Raw genomic sequence first — 24,890 nt, forward strand, 5'->3', positions numbered from 1 at the left:
TTCACTGTGTAAATCTGTTAAAGTCAGGGGCTGACTTGCACTGGAGCAGATGAGGAGGTCTCTGGTTGTCTGGTCCATTGACTCTTCTGTGAAAATCATGATCTTCACCTCCCAAAGCACAATGTTTAATTCTTTGGTCATATGCAAGGCCATCCTTAGAAGAAAAGAGGCTTGCTTAGATTTTAGTTCTTTTTTCTTTTTTTTCCCCCACTGTTGATTTCCATGGCGGCATCTGAATTTTTCTTCTTGATTACGTTTCTAAAAGATTAATACTTAAGTGTGTTTGGCATCTGGTATAGTGTACATTGTCTCATCTGTTTTGGTCTTACTGTTTGTGACTGAGTCTACCCATCATAGCACTCTAAAATATTTTATTTCAAATCCATTCTCTGATGTTTATAAATGGTTATACTCCAGTATTATGATTTGTTCCAAAATGCTTCAATATTCTGTATTTTCACACACAACTCTTAAGTCGTTTTATTTCCTACACTCCGTCTTCTTTTCCCACTTGTCCTTTTCACTTAATATAGCAGAAGTGTTTGACAAGGAAGAGAAAAGCTCTGAAAGTCATGTGCTACCTGTGCCGGGATGTCTGGTACCACCCCCAGTATCTTTCTTACAGAGTAAATTCAACAGACTCCTCAAATAGGGCTGACTTCCATACAGTTATGGTGGATTTTTTTTGTCCCAAAGTCATTGTCATCCATGATCAATTTAAGACTACAATGGCAAGGGGTTTTGCAGCCATGTAAGTTTGTGAGCTGACACAATGCTGCTGAAGTGACTCATCTTCGTCAGTAAAACTACAATTTCTTCTCATAGTATGAAATCTTGGTAGATGATGCAGAAGAACAGGGGACGCTGGCTAGAGTGGTTCCTGGGAAGTTATTTCCTCCAAAGGAGCCTTTTGCTAATATATCATGTGATTGTGAGAGGGAGGCAGGGATCTGTGGGGAAAAGTGGCAGCTGGAAGCAGGGTCCTGCTGGTGTCAGGACTGTTTATCCAGCCTACTCCCTGCTGGTGTCTGAAAAGCACTTGAGAAAAGATGAGGGTTGGAAGTACACCATGTAGTACATAAATTGCTCTAATGATGGTTATTCAGTCTTGACTTCCCTTTTTGGGGTGAGGTACCCTGTGGGCAGGGAATGGACATAGCCTGCAACAGCAAGAAATCACTGTGGGGTTCTCGTGATGAGGTTGAGTACTACTGCCTTATTGACAGAAAGGTCCTGAAAATTGTTAGATCAGGGGCTACAAAGTTGTCTGATTCATCAGAAAGCATGAGTTTCTTATGTGTACTAGCAATCTCTCTTTCTCACTTGGAATACAGATGTTTTTTCAGGAGAGGTAATTTCAGTAATGGTTGTCAAAGTATTTTTCTTGAGCTAGTTTAGATTGAAAGAGAACAGCCATGCTGTGTAATGAAGCGAGTGGAGGGTAATTGCAGTGATTGTACTAGTGCTCCTGGTACTACTGTTCCTCTGCTAGCACTTCTGAGACCTAGTAACTGATTGTATGCAGGTCCTAGTCCATTGGAACTGTAAAGAAAAGTATTTTTAAGAGTAAGGCATACTGATAGAATAATAAGCAGAATGCTTTTGCTTTGCTGTTTTTCTGTCAACCCAGTTTGACTTTAGCATTTCTAATCTGACCTTCACAATCTACAGCAAATAGCTGTAAAAAGGAACACCATCCACTTGTAGTCATACAACTCTTTGAAAAAATGCACAGGCATTTCGCCTGATACTGAAGTCTTTTTTTTTTGCAATTGTTATACCTTTGTGGACAGAGGTCATGTAGGCGTTATCTATTTTTTAATACTGTGTAATGAAAGACTTGGATAAAGTGCCTCTATACAAAAAGTGTGGTTAAACCCACAAAAACTACCTCTCCTTTCATTGCTCGGAGTTATTTCAAGTATTAATGTGCCTCAGTTTGCACCTTCTGTTGTATCTACTACTACTGCAGTAACAGCAATGATATTTAAGGTGATTGTGTTGTACTAATTAAAAATAGTAATTATTTTACTGACCTGCGTTGGCTGTCAAAAGTGGAAATGAGATGACTTTTCCACCATATCTTGTTTATCTCCTTGCTGCAAAGAAAGGAATAATCCACTTTACCATCACTGTTCATTTTACAATCTGCTGCTCTCACATTTATGGATGGGATTATAGCATGGTAAAACAGAGGCTCCATCTATAATGTAGAATAAAAATCACTGGCAACGGAGAAACAATGCTGTGAAGGTAAAAGACTGACTCTATCTGTGAGAAGGGAATGCTGCCTAATGAATCTAATTTCACTGCAATCAAAAAATCATAAAAGTGGATTTTTGAAAACTGTATGTTCTTTCCATATTTATGTAATCCTACTATTTGATAGGTCTGTTCAGTACTGGGGGAGATGCTGACTGTTTTGCTGCATGTATGCATTTTCAAAGCCTTCTCCCTTCCTCTCTGGTTCACAGCTGCTCTGGCTGGAGGGCGTCTCTGGGCAGTGGGTGAGAAAGCATTGCCGACATCAGGGCTGCAGCTCTCCCTGGATATGTTGCTTGGAGGCGAGTGGAGAGGGGAAGCTGAGGGACAGATTGGTTTACATGCTGGCTTCTAGGGGTGGGTAAGAAGCTGGTTAGGGAGGTGAAGAGATGTAACACTGAATACCTGAAACTCAATTAATTAGGCTTTTGGCAACAGGGTTGGGAAGCCAGGGAACCAAGGCTGCTGTAGGACAGGAGGTGATCTCAGTAAAGCAGTGAGGTCCTTGCAGGTAGTGCAATAACCAGTAACACCAATTCAAGCAGCACGAGGAACAAACAAGAGGAGATATAATACTTGTCTCAGTCTCAGAGCTATGATGTTATTGGCATAAGGAAAACTTAGTGGGAAGAGTCCTGTGACTGGTTTGTTATGATACGTGGTTACAGGCTTTTCAGAAGGGACAGGCAGGGCAGGCAAGGCAGGGGCTAGCGCTGTGTATAATGGAGGGGCTTGCAGCTGGCAATGGCACGGTTGAAAGCCTGTGGGAAAGGATTAAGGGACAAGCAAATAAAGTGGATGTTGTTGTGGAAGTCTTCAATAGGCCACCCAGCCAGGATGATGACGCCAATAAATTAATCACAAAGGAACTAAGAGATGAGATACCTCTAGATTTACCACCCTTGTTCTTATGGATGACTTCAGCTGGCCAGATGTGAACTGGGAATATCACACAGATGATAAAAACAGGTCCAGGAGATTCCTAAAACACCTTGGTGATAGCTTCTTGGTACAGGTGCTAAGGGAGCTGACTAGGAAAGGGGCCCTCCTAGATCTGTTGCTTGTTAACAGAGAGGGTCTGGTGGGTGAAGTGGCGATATGCAGCCATCTTGTCCATAGTGACCATGCGGTAGTTGAGTTTAAAATCTTTGGTGATACGAGGCAGAGCCCTGAGCTGGAGGACCGTGACTATGGGAACAGTAAAATCCCAGTCAATACTAAACTTGTGGGGAATTTGCTGCTCTAGGTGGATGCACGTAAGTCTATGGGGCCCGATGGGACTCATCCCAGTTTACTCAGAGAGCTGGCTGATGTCGTGTCTTGGGAATCTGGAGAGGTCCCAGTCAACTGGAAGCTGGCAAACATTGTTCCAGTTTACAAGAAGGGCATGAAAGAAGACCCCGATAATTACAGGCCTGTCAGTATCACTTCTGTGCCTGGTAAAGTTATGGAGAAAGTTATTCTGGAAGTTACTAAAAAATGCCTGAAAGATAATGCAGTCATTGGTCACAGCCAACATGTGTTCATGTGGGGAAAAGTCCTGTTTAATGAACTAAATTTCCTTCACGTTTTTTAATTTCCTTTAAGATAAGATTACCCATATAGTACCTAGAGGGCAAGACGTATGAGAAGCAACTGAGGGCCCTTGGTTTGTTCAGCCCCGAGCAGAGCAGGCTGAGGGGAGGCCTCATGGCGGCCTGCAGCTCCCTCACGAGGGGAGCGGAGGAGAAGGCACTGAGTCTCTGGGGACAGCGACAGGACCCGAGGGAACGGCATGGAGCTGGGACAGGGGAGGGTCAGGCTGGGTGTTAGGGAAAGGTTCTTCACCCAGAGGGTGGTCGGGCACTGGGACAGGCTTCCCAGGGCAGTGGTCAAGGCACCAAGCCTGACAGAGTTCAAGCAGCATTTGGACATTACTCTCAAACACATGGTTTGATTTTTGGGTGGTGCTGTGTGGAGCCAGGAGTTGGACTCCATGATCCTTGTGGCTCCCTTCCAACTCAGGATACTCTATGATTCTATGAACATAAGCCTGGTGTTTCATTATAGAGTGTAATGTAGTTCAGAGCAAAGCAGAAACATAGTGTTCCCTTAGCCTCATGATAAGAAATCTTTATCTGTGCTTAAAAATGTGAAAAGTAATTTGGTAGAAAGAGCATGATGAATTTTATTTATAGAAGGCTCTTATGCCCTTAGTTAAGATCCTCAGAAGTTCACTGTAGTCAGCAGTGTACAAACGTGAATTCCCAGTTGCTTTTGTAAAGAACTTGAAATATAAAGACAGATAGATGAAAGGTAGAGGAGAGGGGAAGAAAACAATTTTTTTTTTTAAATGAAAGCCTTGCAAACTGCAAAATCCTGAAGGTAACCAAAAAGTCAATACTAAGGTTCCTGGACAATCTTTCCATTGCTCTCTTGTGCATATACATTGCACTAGTTCTTCTCTGTGTAATCACGTGGTGTTCACAGGATGTTGGCTGCCATATTGTAAAATATATGAAGTATTTGCTTACCACAGGTCTTACTAAATGGTTTTAGCTTTGTCAGGAGACAAAGTTTGAGTTACCAACATCCACTGTATAGGCTAGTGCAGCTCTCCTGATGAAGGACTGGATATTCAGGAATGGGTTCCTACCTGTGCCTTGTAGGGGCTGAAAACAAACATAGAGTTGGGAGGCAGTTCTTCAGAAAACTTCTGTGCTGCATTTTACTGTATTATCAAAATTGGTATTTGGTGAGATAAGAGAGGAAGTGGAAGAGCTGCCTGCTCTGATCTCTTTAGCCTCTGTTGAGTTTAGTTCCCTCAGTGGTTAATTGCATTTTGTTTCTTGTCTTGCCAGATGGGCTGGTGATCCCATTGGTGGAACTGTCTGCAAAACAGGTTGCATTTCACATTCCATTCGAGGTTGTGGAGAAAGTTTATCCTCCAGTGCCTGAGCAACTGCAGCTTCGGATCGCCTTCTGGAGTTTCCCTGAAAATGAGGAAGATATTAGGTAATGCATACTGTTTCTGCTTCATTGTCTTATGGAAAAATTCTATTCACTAGAGGAGAATTACTGTCCATTTAATGTCCTGTATGATCACGGCTCCTGCTGTTGGTATATGCATTTTGTAAAATGTGGATGGGTTAATGTGGGATATGCCATGATACGGATTTTTACTGTGGGGTGAGCTGCTCTGCCTGTCTCCCAGGAAGAAAATATGCATGTGCATGTTCTGTGTGTAAACGATAGCAGTTTAAATGCACACTTTAGTTTGCCTGACAAAAACCTGTTTGTAAAGTTTTGTCCTTTCCTAAGTCTTATGTAGTGTTCTGTCCAGTTTGAATGTGTTTCTTGAATTAGAACTTAACTGAGCTCAGAAATGGTTGGGGAGGGATATCTCAATATGCTGTGCAAGCTTTTTATTGGTGTAAGTAGGAGAATAGGAATTTGCTGAGTACGTCAGTGGTTAGAGTGAATATAGCCAGGGAGATGACCATATTTCTTATGTTTCTACATAAATTGGTTGAGCATGTAGTCAAGAACTCTGTTATTAGATCTTTTAGATCTTTTAGCAGTGTATTTTGCCTGAAGTTTTTTTTTTTTTTTTTTTTACTATAGGATGCCTACCTGTGTAAATGTGCATCCATAATTCTGTGGGAAAGTATGGTATTATAGTCTTTTAGAAAGAATCATCCTGATAATTCTTAGATTCTTTCGCCTAACATTCTGGTATCAGGTGGGGGGGGTGGTGTCAGAAGTGCTGACACATAAAGAGTTATGAAGATCACCTGTGATGGACTAGAGCAAGCCAGGTGTTGGTTGTACATGCTTGTTATTCTGATGAGCACAGGTGTAAAAATCTCACATGATCATGTGGGTAACTCATCTAGAAGTAGGAATTTTACTTTTGCCTGCTAACATTGGACCTTGAAGTGATTTTAGGTTGTGAATGTATTTGTATTCCAGAGTCTTTAGGCTGAAATTACTAAAAATGTCAGGGGCTGTATGCAAACCCACTTAGGAAGAGACTAATGATTTTTATGGTTGAAATGTAATGGAGAAATGGCAGAAAAGAGCTAGATTTCATCTTAAAGATGAAGATAGTAAATATTTGTCTAAAGCTAGGTTAGAAATGCAAAAGGATAGTAATGTGAAGTTTCTCAAAAACAGTTGATCTTTGTATGTTATGTTTATCTCTTACAGATTGTACTCATGTTTGGCAAATGGCAGTGCAGATGAGTTCCAGCGAGGGGAACAGCTTTTCCGGGTGAGGGCAGTCAAAGACCCTCTCCAGATAGGTGAGAACTCTGCAGCTCCACGTCTCAATATATTTAAGATTCCCCAAACCATATCTGCAGTGATATGACCATGTCTCAAAACTAGCTTTTTTGGTATCCTAGACCCTGTGCTACATGTATTTTTGTAATGTCTTGAGCTAAATAGTATGTTTATTTCAGCATCAATCAACTCAACTGTAAAATTGAGTGAAAAGACAGAAATGCCCTAAAAATTAGATCCTTAATCTGTCTCAGCATTTTGGGAAAAACTTAATAGAATGCTTTTGTCTCTATAATGCTTAAATTTCTCATTAATAAAGAGCACTTGGCTTTCTGGTAGTCTGATCCAATTAATGCCTTGCCTAACATGTATGTATGGCAGAGGTGAAGTTTGCAAGTCTTAAATATTATTCTTATACCAAAAGAATTGTATTTATAATACAGCTACTCTTGTGGTACTAAGGCAGAAGGAAAACCCTGTTGCTGGATAGTGGGTTTTATACCTTCTCACTTACCTTGCTCATTTTACATTTTACAGTTATGAAAACTAATTTTATCTTAAACAAGGAACTGGACTCTGGATTTTTCATGAAATCCTTTGAAGTGAGTAATAATGTTGAGTTAGTTTTTGTAGTGACAGCTGTAAGACAGAAGGGCTTATGTGAAATAAGGACATTAGTGTATCAAGGTGGGTCATGCCAGCTCAATGCAGATGTATTGTTTTTCTGCAAGTATAAGCTTCAAAATTAGGTTATTAATTATCATGTAGGAATTGGTTATATGAAGAAAAATGGTAATATAAAAAGATGCATAATGTTAAGGATGGAAGTCCCTGTATTTTCCTGTGATAAGAGATGGAGACTTCTATGGGCCTATTCTATCTCTGGTACCAGTAATACCTAAATCTTGGTGATCAATGGAATGAATAAATTTGGTAAAGAACCCTTAAAAGGTATAAAAGGGACTCATGCTATAAAAGTTGGGGGAGAAGGAGGCAGTCATTGGTACATGCAAATTGCAAGAGATTTATAAACAGTTTTCTGAATATGGAGTAAAGCTTCTGAAAGAATTTTGTCTAGGCTGTCGCCTACTCTAATAACGATAGCAGGCATCTTGGGAATGGAAGCAAAGTACTTCCTCATACATAAGGTATATTGAAGTTGTCAGTGAGACCAGATAGTAATTTTGGATCATCAACAAAACTGAGCTAAATAGAATAAAATTGAATTTTGCCTACATAGACCTCCGATGTCAAGACTGAGATGCTGCTAGAGGCCTTTAAGGCTGAAGTTCAGGAAGACAAATGTTTAAGAGAGACAAAATGAGTTACAATGAAACTGGCAGAAATTCAGTAATTCCTGGGACTTTGATAGTGGAAAAGAGCAAAATATTTAATACACAGTGCTAAGACTGTGGTTAAAACCTGTTTCAGTAATAAATTAAAATTGAAAGGAGGTATAGAAAAACTTAAATGAGCAAAGTCTGGGAATGCTAGTTTAAAACCTATGCTTGGGGGAGGAGGAAAGGAGTAGGAAAAAGAGGAGGTGGTGAATGACACAGGGGAGGAACTTCTTGACCACGCATACAGCAACTGAACTTCTTAACAAAGGATTGTGTGTGGAAGGGAAGGAAGTAACTTTGTTTAAATAGTAGCATTGTTTCCTCCTTGGGAGGGGAACTTTGTCTAAGGAATAATTTTTTTCTCTGAATAGCAGCTCAGAAGAGGGGCAGTACATGTGGGGTGAATGTCAGTTCACTTGTTTACTCTAAATGGTTTTACAGTGTGTGGTTGCAGTTTTGAGTTCCATATATTGACAAACATGAAAATAAATGTAAGAAAATGAAGCAACTTTTTGAGAGGGGATTTGATTCTGGGGGGAGTCAGCAGTGTATTGTGACATTATGATCAGTAGGACAAAGGTTGGAATGTGCTTTGTGCTCTTCTGTCTGTGGTGGTTTCACTCTGATGGGCAGCTAAACTTCACCACAACTGCTGTCTTGCTCCCCTTCCTCAAAGGAAGAGAGGGAGAAAATATGATAGGAGAGGGCTCAAGGACTGCGATAAAGACAGGGAGATTTCTCACCAGTTACTGTCACAGGCAAAACAGACTACATGTAAGGAGATAATTCTTAATAGGCAATAACTAAAAGCAAGCTAAAAACATGTGCCCCCCCCCCATATCTACCCTCTTCTATCTCCTATCCCAGGCAGTGCAGATGAATGGGGCTGCGGTCAGTCTATAACACTTCATCGGCTGCTCCTTCATGGTCACTCTCTGCCCCTGCTGCAGCATGGGGTCCCTCCCATGGGATGCCATCCTTTCCAAACTGATCCTGTGTGGGCTTCCCACAGGCTGCAGCTCTTCAAGAGCTGCTCTAATATGGGTCCATACCATGGGGTCCATCTTTTGGAAACAGATTGCTCCAGAAAGAGTCTCCCCAGCTCCCATAGAGCTGTCAATTCAACAACTCCTACCAGATCCCCTGCTCATGCGTGGGCTCCTCTCCACAGGCTGCAGCTCCGGCCCAGGGAGCTGGGGAGCAAAAACAAGGCATCTGTGTTTCATGGGACCTAGTCTGGGCAGCAGTTGATTTTTTTTAGCATTTCTGTTTGATCAAACCATGTGTCTTAATTGAGTATCAGGGGCGATAGTATGCTGCTACCTCTTCTTCACTGTGATAAGACCTGCTTCGTGAGTGCAGTAGATTGCGTGTAGTGCATCCTAGCCAAATATCCTCTGAAGTGTTGGTACTGGCTGCTTGACAAATTTGGTCTATGCATAGGTTAACTGTTGGACTTGGTGATCACAGAGGTCTTTTCCAACCCAAATGATTCTATAAGTAGTAAATCTCGTGCTTGTAAGAAGTCTAAGATGCACTTTATGTGTAGAAGCCTAAATGCTTTCACAGAAGCACTAATCTTGCTCTGTGCAGAGAATTTAAGAAAAATGGTAGCGAGACTCGTGACAAAGCAATTCCTCTGGCCTGCAGCCCATTTGTGAGGTCTCCTGGAGCGGAGCTAGCCAAGAATAGAAATAAATACATCTCATTTTTTTTTGGTGGGCTACATGCAGTTGTAGAATGAGTGCTACTGGTACACTTAGTTTTAAAAAATGTATGGCTATACATGGAGTAGATAAGCTGGTACCAGGTAGTGAGTGCAGGGGGTAAATGGGAGGGAAGAACACTCCTTGGTCTTGTGACCTCCGTGGGGTAACTGGGTCAGTAAGCTCATGGTGCAGTGAGTGTGATTCTTGTCTTCACGTTTAAGCAGGCAAGTAACAGCTGCAATCTGCAAGTAGTTGCAGTTTCACTGTAAACAAGTACAGTTTGATGGCCATTTCTTTAAACAGGAGTTTTGGGTTAGGGAGTCCAGAATGGTCTCCCTGCACTGTCACCGTTTCAGTCTCTGCAGGTTCAGACTTTTATAAGCTGTGCAGTGGACTGAATTGTGGTATTAGTTTCCTGTACCATCCCACAAGCAGTTGTTCAGTACAGCAAGATGGCAGTGCAGAGGAATCAGACGGATTTGCTTGAATTGGCAGTGCCAGTAGCGGATGTGTTCATTAAGCTACAGTTTGAGTTGAAGCTTGTGATATGTCATGCTGAAGCCCTTAAGTTTTCTTTCTCTCTCTTTATACTAGTTCTTCCCTCTTTGCCTTTTATCAGTTAACTGTCTTCATATACAAATAAAAAAAGTCACGGTAGGAGCTTGAGAAGAGTGCATAACTGTGACCCACTCTTCTCTAACACCTTTAGAATACTTCTTTTTCTCGGTGAAATAGAATTGCTTCAATTACAATTTGTGAAGTGCCTAATTTGCTTTTGTGAAAATTAGGGCATTTTGGCATTAGTCTGAGATGCTTCTAGTATACCAGAAGGACTAGCTGAACTGTTTGGGTTCTATTATCCAAGTGTGGAATATAAAATAGAACTGTAGCTAGTAATAAGCAGTGCAGTAATTTTGTGGTGATGCCTTCTTTTGTTTTGATTCTGTTCCAATTGCTAAAATGGCTGAAGAATTTGGATGGCATTATGTGTACTAATCAAAATAATCACCCACATCAGGAAGAGGATTTTAATTCTGGTTAACGGGAGAAATAGAAAGGTTAAGTAAGGTAAGAGCAAGTTTGTATTGGCATGAGGATTGTATTTTGAGGAGGAAATACTGCACATTGTTTTAAATGAGATTTAGTAGGTCACATGCATTCTTGAACACCATCGTTATAATAATCTCACAATATCATAATAAAAGTTTAGTAGTGTGGGTTTATAACGTACTTGCCTGTGCTGATGATGGAGAAACTGTTTCAATCACCTGTCACAAGCCATATTTTTTCACTTAAAGTAGATTGTTGAACTGAATTTTGGTTGCGGCTTTGATACCCTTTGTGCTTTCCATGCTGCATTAAAACTGAATTTAAGACTAGCATAAAGGTTCTGAGCCTGATATTCGTTGCTATAAATGATGATTAACTGGTGATTGGAACCCTAAAGACAAACAGAATATTCATGCTCCTGATGGCCTTTTCCTGGTTGTAATATGTGTGCCTTTGAATAATCTTTATCTGCAGAGGAAGCCTCATTTTGAGTGCAACTGGTAGGCACTGTACATGAGGTTATGTGAAGCCAAGTCTTGTTAAAAGTGTTTTGTTATCCTGCCTGAGAGGAGATTCATAATTTGTGTGTTTGATCACAAACAAACGAGGCTGGATTCTTTTAAGTGTTATTTTTGAGAATTTCCTTTTTCATTGATTTTAGTCTAAGCAAGTGTTTGTTTGTTTTCTGAGTACAGGGTTTATAAAAGTGGGATTTTGCAAAATTTCAAATAGGTATATAATTTGTGAGAAATTGGTAGCCCATGAAGCCATAACTTGATAGTAAGTGTTCAGATATAAGTGCTGCCTTCTTTAGTTCACTGCAGAATTGTGAAAATTAATAGAGTGGGAACTAATTCTGAAGAAGTCACCTAACCTGTTCTTTTGCACTGTTGCTAGAGTTCATTAACGTAGAAATCATGCCTAAAATATGTATAGTCTGACTTTGACCCCATGATCAAAAAGTCCCACTTTTCAGTGCTGGCTTTATCCAGTCCTGCTTTTCTTTGTAAAATTTAAATTTAATATATTAAAATCTGGTAATTTTAAACCTTTTACAATGTGTTTTGCCTCTCTGCTAATACTCTACCACAGCTGATTGGTAAGAAAGAAGTGCTAGAGATTCTAACTTGTAGGTATCATTGCTAGACATAGAGTTTCGCTGTTTAAATGCCACATACCTAAATTTCCATGCTCTATGAATCTGTCTTCCAGGCACCAGCATAGTAACTTTGGACTTTTGAATTTTAACAGGTTTCCATCTGAGCGCCACTGTGATACCCCCACAGATGGTGCCGCCCAAAGGTGCATACAATGTGGCAGTGATGTTTGACCGATGCAGGATCACGTCATGCAGCTGTACCTGCGGAGCTGGGGCCAAGTGGTGTGCTCATGTCGTGGCGCTCTGCCTCTTCCGGATACACAATGTAGGCCTTTAAATACACTTCTGCTCTCCCCTAGGCATCCTCTTCTCTGAGTTTCTTGTCATTACCATTTTATGCAGCATGCACTCTCTTTAGGGAAATTGTTTTTGGCACTCCTTTTGGTTACAGATTGTGCAAATGTGCACTCACAGTTGCAGTCTGCAGTGTGAATTGACTGGGGCTCTAAACTGCAGAATGTCCTTTGATAATGTGCAAATTGCTAAGAGTAGATGCAGAGTCCTTTTTGGACCCTTCCTGTTTCTCTTTTAAATGCAACAATTATTCATTCTTTCTTCAGTTCTGCAGGAGTGGAAGGTCACCGATACTTATTTTTTTATTAAAAGTCTTGGTAAATGTGGGATTTGAAAGCTCTTTCTTGAGGTTGTTTGATCATTGAGAGTGCAGAAGAAAAGTCATTTTGATCACAGTTGGCCTTTATGTTCACCAGTTCACTTAAACACATAGTGAGACAGATAAGTGTCATTTTTACTTGTAGATTTCAAACAGTACTTTTATAATTTTGCTTGACTGCTAGCATTCTGCATGGCCTTGTATAGAGTGAAAAGTAGGTACTTCTTGTCCCAGGGACTCCAGGTGAAAACAGGTGGAATCAACATGAGACATACAAGTTGAGGGTTCAGACTTGCATACAGATTTATTTCTTCAGTCTTTAGGAAGCAATGAGAAATATATCTTAAGGAAGGATTAAGCTTGGATGATTGAAGGAAACAGAAGATTCTCTGCTGTCATGGAACCTTTTATATCTAATATGGTTATTTATGATTAATTCCAGATTCTTAAATGAGTGCTGATAACCTCCTGAAGCTTGTTTACATTTCACACTGGACAATCATAATAGGATTAAATTATACTCGGGTGTAGTCTCATTCAAATATCAATATACTTTTTGTACTTAGAGCAGGAGAATTAGCAAAAAAAAAAAAGGTTCTGCTTTGAAAGACTTTCATTGTAAAAAGTGAATATTAAAAGTGAGGATAGGAAACAAATCCTAAATTACACTATCTACATTCAGAAAGTTTGGATCTTCTGTAAGACAGAAATCACCCTTTCCCCCTGTCCTTTCTTCCACCTGAAAGTGACAGTGAAATCATTTTCATGTTTGTGTATACTGACTGCTGACACTAGTGAGATACAAGCCAAGGGATATTGCTCTGGGTAGACAAATCAATATCAGAAGCATCTTTATTACCAAAGTGCTCTCTCCTGCTTCCAGCTTAAATTTTATGTGGGTTTCATTTGGGTACTTTTTATTCTGTATATTGAAAAAGGTTAAGAAACTAGTATTCATTTTATGATCTATTGTTTTAAGACATGGAGAAGAAGTGATTTTAAGATTGAAGTCAAAATCTCAAATGAGATAAATGAGGCAGTTGTGATTCTGTGAAACAGTCCCCTACAGAGCGGGTTGCTTTGCCAGAAGCTTAAAGAATAATGTCCTGTTTTAGAGGTTTGTTTGTGAAATTCCTGCTGGTATTTGTGCAATTGCTAGCAACAACAGATCTTAAGCACAGCTGTTAAAGCAGTTTCCTTGACAAGAAGCTCTTAAAAACAGTTTTGATAAAACCTAGACAGCTTATTTGCATCTTTTCTGCAACACTTCACATAATTACAGGGGGAAAAAAATTGTCCGTCAAGACCAAGCATGATATGCATCAACATAGCCACTGTTTGTGACACTTTATCCACTCACTGGGCACAGGTTCATTATGTCTGACCTGGTAATGACAGTTTATATCTCCTTTTCTTTCTTCAGGCATCTGCGGTATGCTTACGAGCACCTGTTTCTGAGTCCTTGTCTCGGCTACAAAGAGACCAATTGCAAAAATTTGCTCAGTACCTAATCAGTGAACTTCCACAACAGGTAAATCGGGACGATCAATAGGACTGTTTTTTTTTTTTGTTAAATTCAGTTATCATTATTTTGGGTGAATTTATGTGATGTCTTTCGTTGCAAGATCACCAGTTATGCTATTTGATTGTGAGTTGCTGGAAAAGCTTTTAGTTCTTACCCTTTTCAAGCTTGCCGTTCTATTATTTGACAATTGTCTGTTGTCAAGTAAAAGATTAAAAGTGTCTTAAAAGAAGAAAGAAGAGCGATATCTATTCGTATTAGCATAAATATGCTTAGCTTGTGGAAGCAAAGTTCAAACCCAGTAAAATAAAGCAAAGTTGTGAAAAACTTTGGTCAGAATAAAACAGGTTATTCCTTTTTGTGTTTTGTGGTTGGATAAATGGAGAAGACTATATAGGGGATGCACTGTATATACATACCCTAGGTAGGTACTTTCTAATGTACCCAAATGGTGACCTTTTGACTTTGCCCAATGCAGCCTCTTGTTGATTCAAAAGAATCATTTGGGGTATGCAAAGTAATAGACATGACGTTTTGTTAGTCAAAGACAAAATCTGCTTTATTATTCCTTAAATATCTATGCAATTCAAGGTCAGGTCACTTCCATAATCTGCCTAAAATGCTAGCTCAAATTGCATAAAAATACCCAAGTAACTGCAAAATGTTTGCTTTAAGATTAAGAATATAAAGATTTGGCAACTTTTTATGATGGCTCAGTCAAATAAGGCTGAGAAACACTGGCCTACATGAGTATCTGTCACATTTCAGTAGTGTGTGTATTAATTAGGTCTAAGACTTACAATACTGTCAGTGTGTGCCTAAAATTTATATTATGATGGTGTTCCTGGGACACTAAGATATTCTACTGCTAAAACATCCCCTAACTTTCCTACAGAAATAGTAATCTTCTTATGAGAGGAAATAGAGAGATCATATAATATGAAAATGATTAAAAAACCAAACAAACTGTTTTTTGTTGCTCAAATTTAAACACCAACAGTGTGCGCTTCTTGCTTCGTTACATAAAAGACAAAGCTTTTCTTCCCTCCTTAAGATCTGAAAGTCATATGTCACTAGTCTGTTTGAAAAGGAGGGTTTTAAAAGGTCAGTAGTGGTACTACTAGTTTCCTGAGTATCATGTGACTTGCTTGTGTGATATAATGCTTTCATATATTCTGTCTGCTCCTTTTTGCAAGGTTTATTTCTCCTTTCATGTGTACCAGCTGTGCATCCAGGAACATCTGGACAATTTAATTATTTCTATCTTTCCAGATGACCATAGGATCATCATAGCCATCATAGAATGGCTTGAGTTGAAAGTGACCTTAAAGATCATCTATTTCCAATCCTTCTGTCTTAGGCAGGGATGCCACCCACTAGGTCAGGTTGGCAAGGGCCCCATCCAAACTGACCTTGAACACCTCCAGGGATGGGGCATCCACAACTTCCCTGGGCAACCTGTTCCAGTGCCTCACCACCCTCTGAGTAAAGGATTTCTTCCTTATATCTAAACTAAATCTACCCTCATTTAGTTTAAAGCCATTACTCCTTGTCCTATCACTACACTCCCTGACAAAGGGTACCTCCCCAACTTTCGTGTAGGCCCCCTTTGGGTATTGGAAGGCCTATATTCTGTTTTGTAGAAATGTAAAATATCCTTCTGAAATGTTTTCTTCTGTCTGTTTGGATGAGTCCATGTTATTTGCAAATATAAAGGTGTACTGAATATTCCTTGCTTTACAATAAGTGTGATCTTTAACCGCAGTTGTTGTGCAGAGAGAGGTGGGGGATTATCAGATGTTCTACTGCAAGTCATTTAAATACTAACTATTTTATATGCCCAACCTGTTGTTAGTGTGCATGATAAGGACTAAACGGATCTAAGGTCTCTCAGCCCAGACTTAGACTGAAAGTGAGGGAAGAACAGTTTTCTGCTATGCATTTTTCTTTCAATAAGGCCAAATTATGTGTATGTCTACTCAGGATTTTGCTGTCAGGTGTGACCTTTCTCTGCTTATGCTATGAACTGGCCAGAATCTATGACAGCATTCATTTAGTGCTGAGATTTTATTAGTTTACTGCTGAGCCAGAGTTAAAATATGTATGGTCTCTGTGCTAAAGGCATAGTAAATGAGCTAAAGTCTGTCTGAAAAGTTATGTATAGATGTAACTTACAGTTTGTTCCTCTGTTCCTAATAGTGGAAATAGTGGAATAATTATTTTTAGTGAAATGAATTTTGGAACAAGAAATACAGAACATTCAAAGTGCAGGAAAATGGTGACTGCAACTACAGTCACTTCCATGTCTCCCAAAACTGGCTGCAGTAGCACAGTCTGTTGTCTCCTCCTCAAGAAATGAGAAAGGAACTAATAACCTACAATGCTTTTGTTTACCTCTTAGGGTGTGAGCATAGAGAGGAAGTCTTGCATACAGGTTTGCTTTGAGAAAGGAGAGAAGGAATTCTAACAGCTAGTTTGCCGTTGGATTATCTTTAGCACCCTCTACCGTCCTTTCTGAAAACATGAATGTGTATTTGATACTTCTGATGTGTGAGTCCTTCAGTTAGGAAAATCCAGGCAAATATTTGGCTGCATATATTGGGGTAAGAAACACTATGTATATTGTGTATATTTAAAGTTTCCTTCACGTTTGCAGATTCTTCCAACTGCTCAGCGCTTGCTCGATGAGCTGTTATCTTCTCAGTCCACTGCCATCAACACAGTGTGTGGAGCCCCAGGTAACCTTGATATATGTTATTTCAGTAATCTATGTCAAAGATAGGAAGCAGATATATTTCCATTGCTTTGAGTTTTTGAAATGATAAGTTACAAAGTATCTGGGATTGCAGGTGGAGGTCAAAGTAAAAGGGAAAAGTACAAGCATGCATGTGGTGCAGCTACCAGAAATTGTTAGTATGATGGACTCCTTGGGGTATATTCAGGGGAAGGGAGCATCAGGCAATGCACCTTTTCTAACAGAAGATTTTTCTGTTTGATGCTGGTTGGAGTGAACCTCTCCAACCTGCTACTTGAAACAAGATTATTGGCAACTCTCAAATGGGTTAGCTGTGTCTTGGGCTAACTTAGCCAAGACTTGGTTACCAGGGAAGTTATAGAGTATTGCTGTTTTAGTACTGCATTACCCTTATGGTCAAGATTTTTTTCCTGATATCCAATGTAAGCACCCCATTTTTATTGTCTTGCACTGCTAATAAGAGTTTGTGTGTGTTTGTGACTCCAAGTAGTTGTAGGCTATTAATGATAATCCTTCACCCTTTTTTTCTTAGTCAAAACACTCCCAAGCCACTCCTCATAGATCAGTGTTCCATTCCCCTCACTGTTTTTGTATCCCTCTGCTATATCCTGTCTGGTTTCTCAGTATCATTCCTGGACTGGAAGATTCAAAACTGGATACAGTATTTCAGGCGTAACTTTAGCAGTGACAAACAGAGGGGGATAGAATAAGTTCATTGAATGGCTAGCTGTGCTTTTTTTAAATGGGAGTCATGTCTCCTGTTTAAGTGTTGCCAGTTGTTCAGGTAATGTAATGATAACATTTTGAGATATTTCTGAATAGTGAGTTCTGCAAGGGGTGAAATAAACTGAGTAACACTGCTTGCATGCTCCCCGTAATCTCTGTGGTTGGGCACCAGAGGAAAATCTCTTCAAAATCTGCAAAACCTGTGTATGTGTTCTTGTGTCAAGATCCCACTGCTGGACCCTCTGCATCAGATCAAAGCACTTGGTACTTAGATGAATCTACTCTGAGTGACAATATAAAGAAAACCCTTCATAAATTCTGTGGACCCTCGCCTGTTGTTTTCAGGTAAATCGTTTCCTACTGAAGGGAAAATGTAATATTCATGTAATCTGTACGCTTATTCACTGTATAGTATGTACCGTTACATGATTCCATGACATGAATGATGCTTAGTTTCGAGGTACCTTTCCTGGATTGTATTTTTGCATCGCTTGTCCAATATTACTTCAGTAGAGCACATTGTATTTGCACAGTACCTTACTTGTATGGTTTTCTCAGTCTCATTATGTGTCGTCTCTTCTAAGTTATGCATGGCTGTCCCATTTAAGATGCAAATATACTTTTGGATATAGCATATACTCAGGATTTTGTGTGGCTTTGCTTGATTTCATTTTTTTCTCATCCTTGCACTTCTGTTTTATCCACAGTGATGTGAATTCGATGTATCTCTCTTCCACGGAGCCACCAGCTGCTGCTGAGTGGGCCTGTCTCCTGCGTCCCCTGCGAGGAAGGGAGCCCGAGGGAATCTGGAACCTGCTTTCTATCGTGCGGGAGATGTTTAAGAGACGGGACAGCAATGCTGCTCCTTTGCTGGAGATTCTGACTGACCAGTGTCTCAACTATGAACAGGTATCTGAGCCTCTTTGCTATGGAGGAAAAAATTCTGGGGAACCAGGCTGAATCAGTGACTGATCCCATGTCTGTACAATCCATCTCTAAATAACTTTTTTGTTAACAGCCTATGTTCATTATGGGCATATGTTGCTCCACGCTTAATTTATGTTGTAGCTTGCTCTTGTGCTGATTCAGTGTTGTCCCAGCAACATTGTATCCCCGAAATACGTCAACCCTTTTAACACGAATATGTGGAGTCTGAACTGTTTTGTTCAGCAAATTTGTTTTGATTTCTGGCCAGTCAAGGTGATCTATTGTAATGATTTTTTTCCTAAGCAAGTACATCACATATGAGCTGTCATTTTTATAAAGCCTAAAGAAATGTGTTGGGTGATAGAACCTCAGGTTCTTTGGTTATTGTTGTAGAAAATATATTTTGATGGGTCTAAGTAGTGATTTTTTGATAATTTTTTAATTAATATTAGGAAAAATGCTTTCTTTGGCAGTTTAGGACACTGATCTCACTCTAATATAAAATGCAGTGCACGTTTCCTTATTACCTTGTCACATACTTCAACTTTGAGCAGGAGAAAGGAAATGCTTCATTTATCACATTTGTTCACTTTTTCCCTCCAGGTGTGAAGGCCTCTAGCAAGAGAACCTCCTGCGAGTGTTTTGTTTTGTTCTGTGGGCATGTGCCTTCCAAACAGAAAAAAAAATTGAGGCCCTTAGTTCTCACAAACCAATACAGCTTTAATGCTCTCAGCTATTTTGAAGTCAAATCAAAACATGGTACTAACTTCAGCTTCTGTTTCCTTGTGGGTATTGTAGTTAAGTGAGAGCAAGGAGTGGGATGTTAACCACAACACAGCTCCACTGAACGTTTTCTTCTGCAGATAACCGGCTGGTGGTACAGTGTGAGAACATCTGCATCACACAGCAGTGCTAGCGGCCACACCGGGCGCAGCAATGGCCAGTCAGAAGTAGCTGCTCATGCCTGTGCGAGTATGTGTGATGAGATGGTGGTTCTTTGGAGGCTGGCTGTCCTAGACCCAACTATTAGTCCACAGAGGTGAGTACCAAAGTCAGGTAATCTAATGGGAGCTAGAACTCTTTAACCAACGGACAGAAACCTCTCGTTTATTTTTGTCATGTGCAAACACACTCAGGAGTTTTTTCCTGTAGATGACCTGTGTTTATATCATTACCTCGTTGACTGTTCAACCATTACCCAGTCTGTTTGGAGCATGTGCTATGTAAGGCTGAAGAGCATTGTAATTGCCTTTAACTTTAATTGCTTTTGCTGCTTACCTTTAGCAACGTCATGTAGTGTGAATAATTTGTTGTTTTCTGGGAGTTTTGCTTCACACATGGGTGTATGTCTGCATTTCAGTGTCCCAGTGGAGAACATTTATTTGAGTGGTAATAAAGGCTTCTAATAAACTTTAATGCTTTTTGAATTTAACTGTTTGGCAATTTAATGTATTTCTGTTTAGTGCAATCATTTACTGTTGTCTATTTCAAGATGAACCATTTCTTGCTTTCTGTGTACTTACAGAGCTTATTCTGTACAGCGTATTGGCAAACAGTGTCACTGGTATATTATTTTCTGTCAGTGTTTTCAATTGTCTGAGGAAATACTGAGAAGCTTATGCAGGTTTCTGAACCAGAGTGTGCCTTGGTAAATCACTGCCATCTTTATGTAGCACAACTTGAATAGCAGTTGAGATATTGATGCCTCACATTGAAATACTGTGGTCAGCATTGTGATAATATTTTTAGTATGTGCAGTCTATGAAGTGTAGGGTGCTAAATGTATTGAAAACGTCTAATGTGAAATATATAGTCAGAAAAAGTTTTTCAGAACAGATGAAAACAGGATGGTATTTTAAATACAATTACATGTGAACAGCATTTGCTTTCAGTGAATTGTTGTGTAACGTTAGTACAGTGCCATATCCTTGTAAGGTACACCAGGGACACTAAATGTGTGCAGTTTCTGTCTTGTAAAGTTTATGGTATGAAGTAGGTAAATACAGCAGATGAAGACAAGTCAAAAACTGTAGGAAACTGGGAATGAAGTTTAAAATAGACACAAACATCAATCAAATTATATAGAAAAATCATAAAAGGTTTTGGCTTTTAATAAAATATGTAATAATGCTACATATATTCACATTCCAGTTATCTGGTGCAGTTCAAATTTGCTCAGATCTACTTGAGTTCATGTATAATTGAAATACTTCTGCTTGATTTCCTATTCTCTTGGGATTTGAATAGTCACCAGAAGAACCTTCTTCTATCCATCCTTTCTATTCTGTCCAGTGAACCATAAGCAGACTTGCTACCTAAGTCCAAATTCATTGTGGGCGCTCACCCTTAAGTTACCTTTCCTGAGTAATTCCCCCTCCTTCTTTTTCCTTCTGAAAACCCTCTCCTCAGTTAAGCCCCACTGGCCTGCTCCCTTGCGAATTAATTTCTTTAGATAAATAGAAGCAGTCTATTCTGTTGAGCTTATTTTGTTCTAATACCCTTTTCACCTTATTTGGGTCACCCCATTTTGATGTTGTTTGGTTTTCTTTAGCTTTTGATGGGTAATCCGAGGGGATTGAAGTGTTGGACTTGTACCTCAAATCTCTTAGATCTGTGGCAGAAACAAGATGGCAGTTGATTGAGACACTTGGTGCAGAGCTAAAAGACTTTCTAGAAACTTCTTGAACTAGTTTGTCTAAACATTGTTATCCATTCAGACTATCTTGTTTGCATGCTTAGGCTGTATGTGAGATTCAGAGCTGCAAAATGCAGAAACGCTTTGTTCTTTGTGTGATAATGTGGAACGTGGGACTACCTGCTGTGTAATTTAAGTGAACTTAAGCCTTCTAGCTTGCTTCTTCCTCAGTTGTTTAAACATCAGTTTTTGTTCTGCTTGTTTTGTGCCTATGGTTTGCAATAGTTTAGTCTCCAGAGGACAGCCTGCTACAGCCTAAATTAAATTGCTGGGCTCTAGATAGGCATATCGGGGAAGAAAGATACATGCCTAGGAGGTAGATTACGTGATCTTATCTGACATAGTACTTCTCTGGGCAGGCTATATAGGTTGTACTGGAAGTCTTGACTGGAGTTGTTCACAGTGCCATTTCACAGCTGCTACAAACTGTTTTATCACAGAACTATAGAATATCCTGAGTTGGAAGGGAGCCACAAGGATCATGAAGTGCAACTCCTGGCTCCACACAGCACTACCCCAAAACCAAATCATGTGTCTGAGAGCCATGTCCAAATGCTGCTTGAACACTGTCAGGCTCAGTGCCATGACCACTGCCCTGGGGAGCCTGTCCCAGTGCCTGACCACCCTCTGGGTGAAGAACCTTTCCCTAACACCCAGCCTGACCCTCCCCTGTCCCAGCTCCATGCCGTTCCCTCGGGTCCTGTCGCTGTCCCCAGAGAGCAGAGCTCAGTGCCTACCTCGTGAGGGAGCTGCAGGCCGCCATGAGGCCTCCCCTCAGCCTGCTCTACTCTGGGCTGAACAAACCAAGGGACCTCAGCTGCTCCTTGTATGTCTTGCCCTCTCGACCCTTCACCATATTTGTAGCTCTCCTTTGGATGCTCTCTAATAGTTTTATTATGTCCTTTTTATATTGTGGTGCTAAAAACTGTATGCTGTACTTGAGGTGAGGCCACACCAGTGCTGAGTTTGGTGAATGATTCCTACAGCAGTTCCTCATGGCACTTGCTGGTCTGAGACTGCTGAGGCTCACATGGCTAATGCCTTATCTGAGGCAGATAAAGAGGGCAGATGGCATTTCATTTTAAACTTCCCAGTTTGTATCATATTTTCATGATGGCACTATCTGCGTTTTGTTTCTATGTCATGGGCCTATTCAGGACTTTGTTGTTAGTAGACCTGTTTCCTTTTTCTAGCCTGTCTTCTTATTAATGTTGTTTATAGTTAATTCAGCAGAAGAGTTTTCTGATCAAAAGGAGGAGGTGTTTTGTGGGTTAAGAGGTAGTTTGTTGGTGGTGCGTTTTGTGTCTGCTTTCTAACCTGTCCTCTTACTTCTTCTCTTAGGCGCAGGGACCTTTGCTCACAGCTCAGACAGTGGCAGCTGAAAGTCATAGATAATGTTAAGAGGGGTCAGCACAAGAAATCACTGGAGAAGCTATTCCAGGGTTTCAAGCCAGCTGTGGAAGCCTGTTACTTCAACTGGGAGGAAGCTTATCCCATTCCTGGGATCACCTATAGCAGCTCTGACAAGAAGAACTCTTTCTGTTGGGTAAAGGCCATCCAGCAGAGGAGCTGCCGATTGCAGTGTGCAGAAACTGCTTGCGAGGCTGGTAGAGCCCATGGACAGGAGCCTGGGGGATCATGTCTGCAGCCTGGGGACAGGCTGCGTCCCTCTCTCCAGGAGCCAGCGGTTCGCCCGAAGGAACTCACTGGAAAGCGGAAAGTTGTGTCTGAAATGCCACAGAGAGTTCTGAGGCGACTTTCAGCAGAAGGTGATAAAGCTGTGTATAAGACTGCAGTGGGCAAAGCCAAGTTGCCAGTGAGCAAAGGCTTGACCAGTAAACATAGTGGGAAACGGCGCATGAGCAGTGAAGACAGCTCCCTAGAGCCAGACTTAGCAGAGATGAGCCTGGATGACAGCAGCTTGGCTCTGGGGGCAGAAGCCAGCAACACATTTAGTTTTACAGAAAGCCCACTGAGCAGGAGCTACAGGGATACCTTTGAGGAGGATGGTGGGGTGTACTTCTCCGAGGGACCTGAGCCAAGTGTCAGGAGCAGTTCCACAGCCAAGAAATCATCCAAGGATCCTGTGGGGGAAATGGGTAGTGGTGATGATGATCTGCCTTCTGCAGACGAGAACAGCGGCGGTGTGAGCCTGAAGCCAGAAGAAGTAGGAGAGAATGGTGCAGCAGGGGGAGGGGACGATGGAGAAGAGGAAGACGATTACCAGGTGTACTATCTGAATGCACAAGAGGTAGCCAAGGAAGATGATGACAAAGTTGAAGGGGGGAATGAAGAGGAGCAGGATATATTTGCTGGTATAAAGCCTCTGGAGCAGGAAAACCGGATGGAGGTGAGCTGAGTCTAGTTCAAAACATTGTTTTGCCTTTTTTTTTTTTTTTTTTCATGTATTGATTACATCATGTTCTCACCATCCTCCCAGCTGTCACACTTAACCTAGTATGTTGTTACGGCAAGTGCTTAACTATAAAGTCATCATAACCCATTATATCATAAGGTATCTACAGTCTTAAATGTATTGGTATCACACTTCTCTGCTTCTCACAACTTTGATTCCCTTTTGCTGTGCTCACTCCAAATGTGTTCAGTTTTAGCTGGTCTGTCTCGTACTCCAGAACTTAGAAATGTATGCAAAACAGTGCTTGCTTATTCCTCTAGCCATTTGGAAATGGTAGAATAATACTCCACAGGCCAGTATTGGGTCCAGTCCTGTTCAACATCTTCATTGATGGTCTGGATGATGGGGTAGTGTGCATCCCTAGTAAATTCACAGATGACGTGAAACCAGGGGGAGTGCTGGGTAAACTAGAGGATCGTGCTGCCATCCAGAGGGACCTTGAACGACTGGAGAGGTGGGCTGACAAGAATCTCACGAAATTTAGCAAGGAGAACTGCAAAGTCCTGCAGCTGGGGAGGAACAACCCTGGGCACTAGTATGTGCTGGGGGCTACCCAGCTGGAAAGCAGCTGTATAGAATATTATTGAGGAGTCTTGGGGGACATCAAGTTGAACACAAGTCAGCAATGTGCCCTTGTCACTAAGAAGACTAACAATATTCTTGGCTGTGTTAAGCGAAGTATTGCCAGCAGGTCAAGAGAGGTGATCCTTCCCCTCTACTCAGTGTTGGTGAGCCCGCACCTGTGTCTGGCTTGGGGACCCCTCCAGTACAAGAGAGACCTGGACATGCTGGAAAGAGTGTAGTGGAGGGCCACCAAGATGAAGGGACTGCAGCACCTTTCCTCTGAGGAGAGGCTGAGAGAGCTGGGACTGTTCAGCCTGCAGAAGAGGAGGCTCAGGAGGGATCTTACCCATGTCCTTAAATACCCGAAGGCAGGTGCAAAGAAGATGGAGCCAGGCTCTTTTCAGTGGTGCCCAGTGCTAGGACAGGAGGCAGTGGGCATGAACTGGAACACAGGAGGTTCTGTCTAAACATCAGGAAGCACTTTAGTGTGTGGGTGACTGAGTGGTGGTGCAGGTTGTCCGGAGAGGTGGTGGAGTCTCCCTCCTTGGAGATCTTCAAAACCTGCCTGGACCTGGTTCTGGGCAACCTGGTCTAGGTGTCCCCTGCTTGAGCAGGGGGCTTGGAGCAGATGACCTCCAGGGGACCTTTCCAATCTCAGCCATTCTGTGATTCTGTGAAAACTGAGCTGAAATTCATAATAAGTAAGATTGAGGCATGCCCAGCGGGAAAAAAATAAATCCAGCTACGTAGCTACGTAAGCAGGAGTTCTCTGGAAGGCCAGAGAAGAAGTAAATAGATGGTGTCACATTCCTGTAATAACCTCAAAATAAGTTTAGGGCTTGCACCCATATAAGCAAGCAGCCAAAATGGAGATGCATGGAAATAGTTA

At 41.0% G+C, this 24,890-nt stretch overlaps 1 protein-coding gene across 7 annotated transcripts in view; it reads left to right on the forward strand.

Moving 5' to 3' along the window:
- Positions 1-24,890, forward strand: part of ZSWIM8 (zinc finger SWIM-type containing 8) — a 108,381-nt gene that overhangs the window by 26,627 nt on the left and 56,864 nt on the right. For all 7 annotated transcript variants that reach the window (XM_083845171.1, XM_083845170.1, XM_083845173.1 and 4 more), the window contains exons 2-10: positions 5,103-5,256; positions 6,451-6,545; positions 11,876-12,048; positions 13,820-13,927; positions 16,575-16,656; positions 17,624-17,744; positions 18,107-18,308; positions 19,190-19,365; positions 22,363-23,371. In XM_083845171.1, the coding sequence (XP_083701297.1) occupies positions 5,103-5,256; positions 6,451-6,545; positions 11,876-12,048; positions 13,820-13,927; positions 16,575-16,656; positions 17,624-17,744; positions 18,107-18,308; positions 19,190-19,365; positions 22,363-23,371 (2,120 nt within the window). The remainder of the gene's footprint in view (positions 1-5,102; positions 5,257-6,450; positions 6,546-11,875; positions 12,049-13,819; positions 13,928-16,574; positions 16,657-17,623; positions 17,745-18,106; positions 18,309-19,189; positions 19,366-22,362; positions 23,372-24,890) is intronic.

This window comes from Anser anser (genome assembly GCF_964211835.1).
Source record: "Anser anser genome assembly, chromosome: 7".
NCBI classification, from domain to species: Eukaryota; Metazoa; Chordata; class Aves; order Anseriformes; family Anatidae; genus Anser; species Anser anser.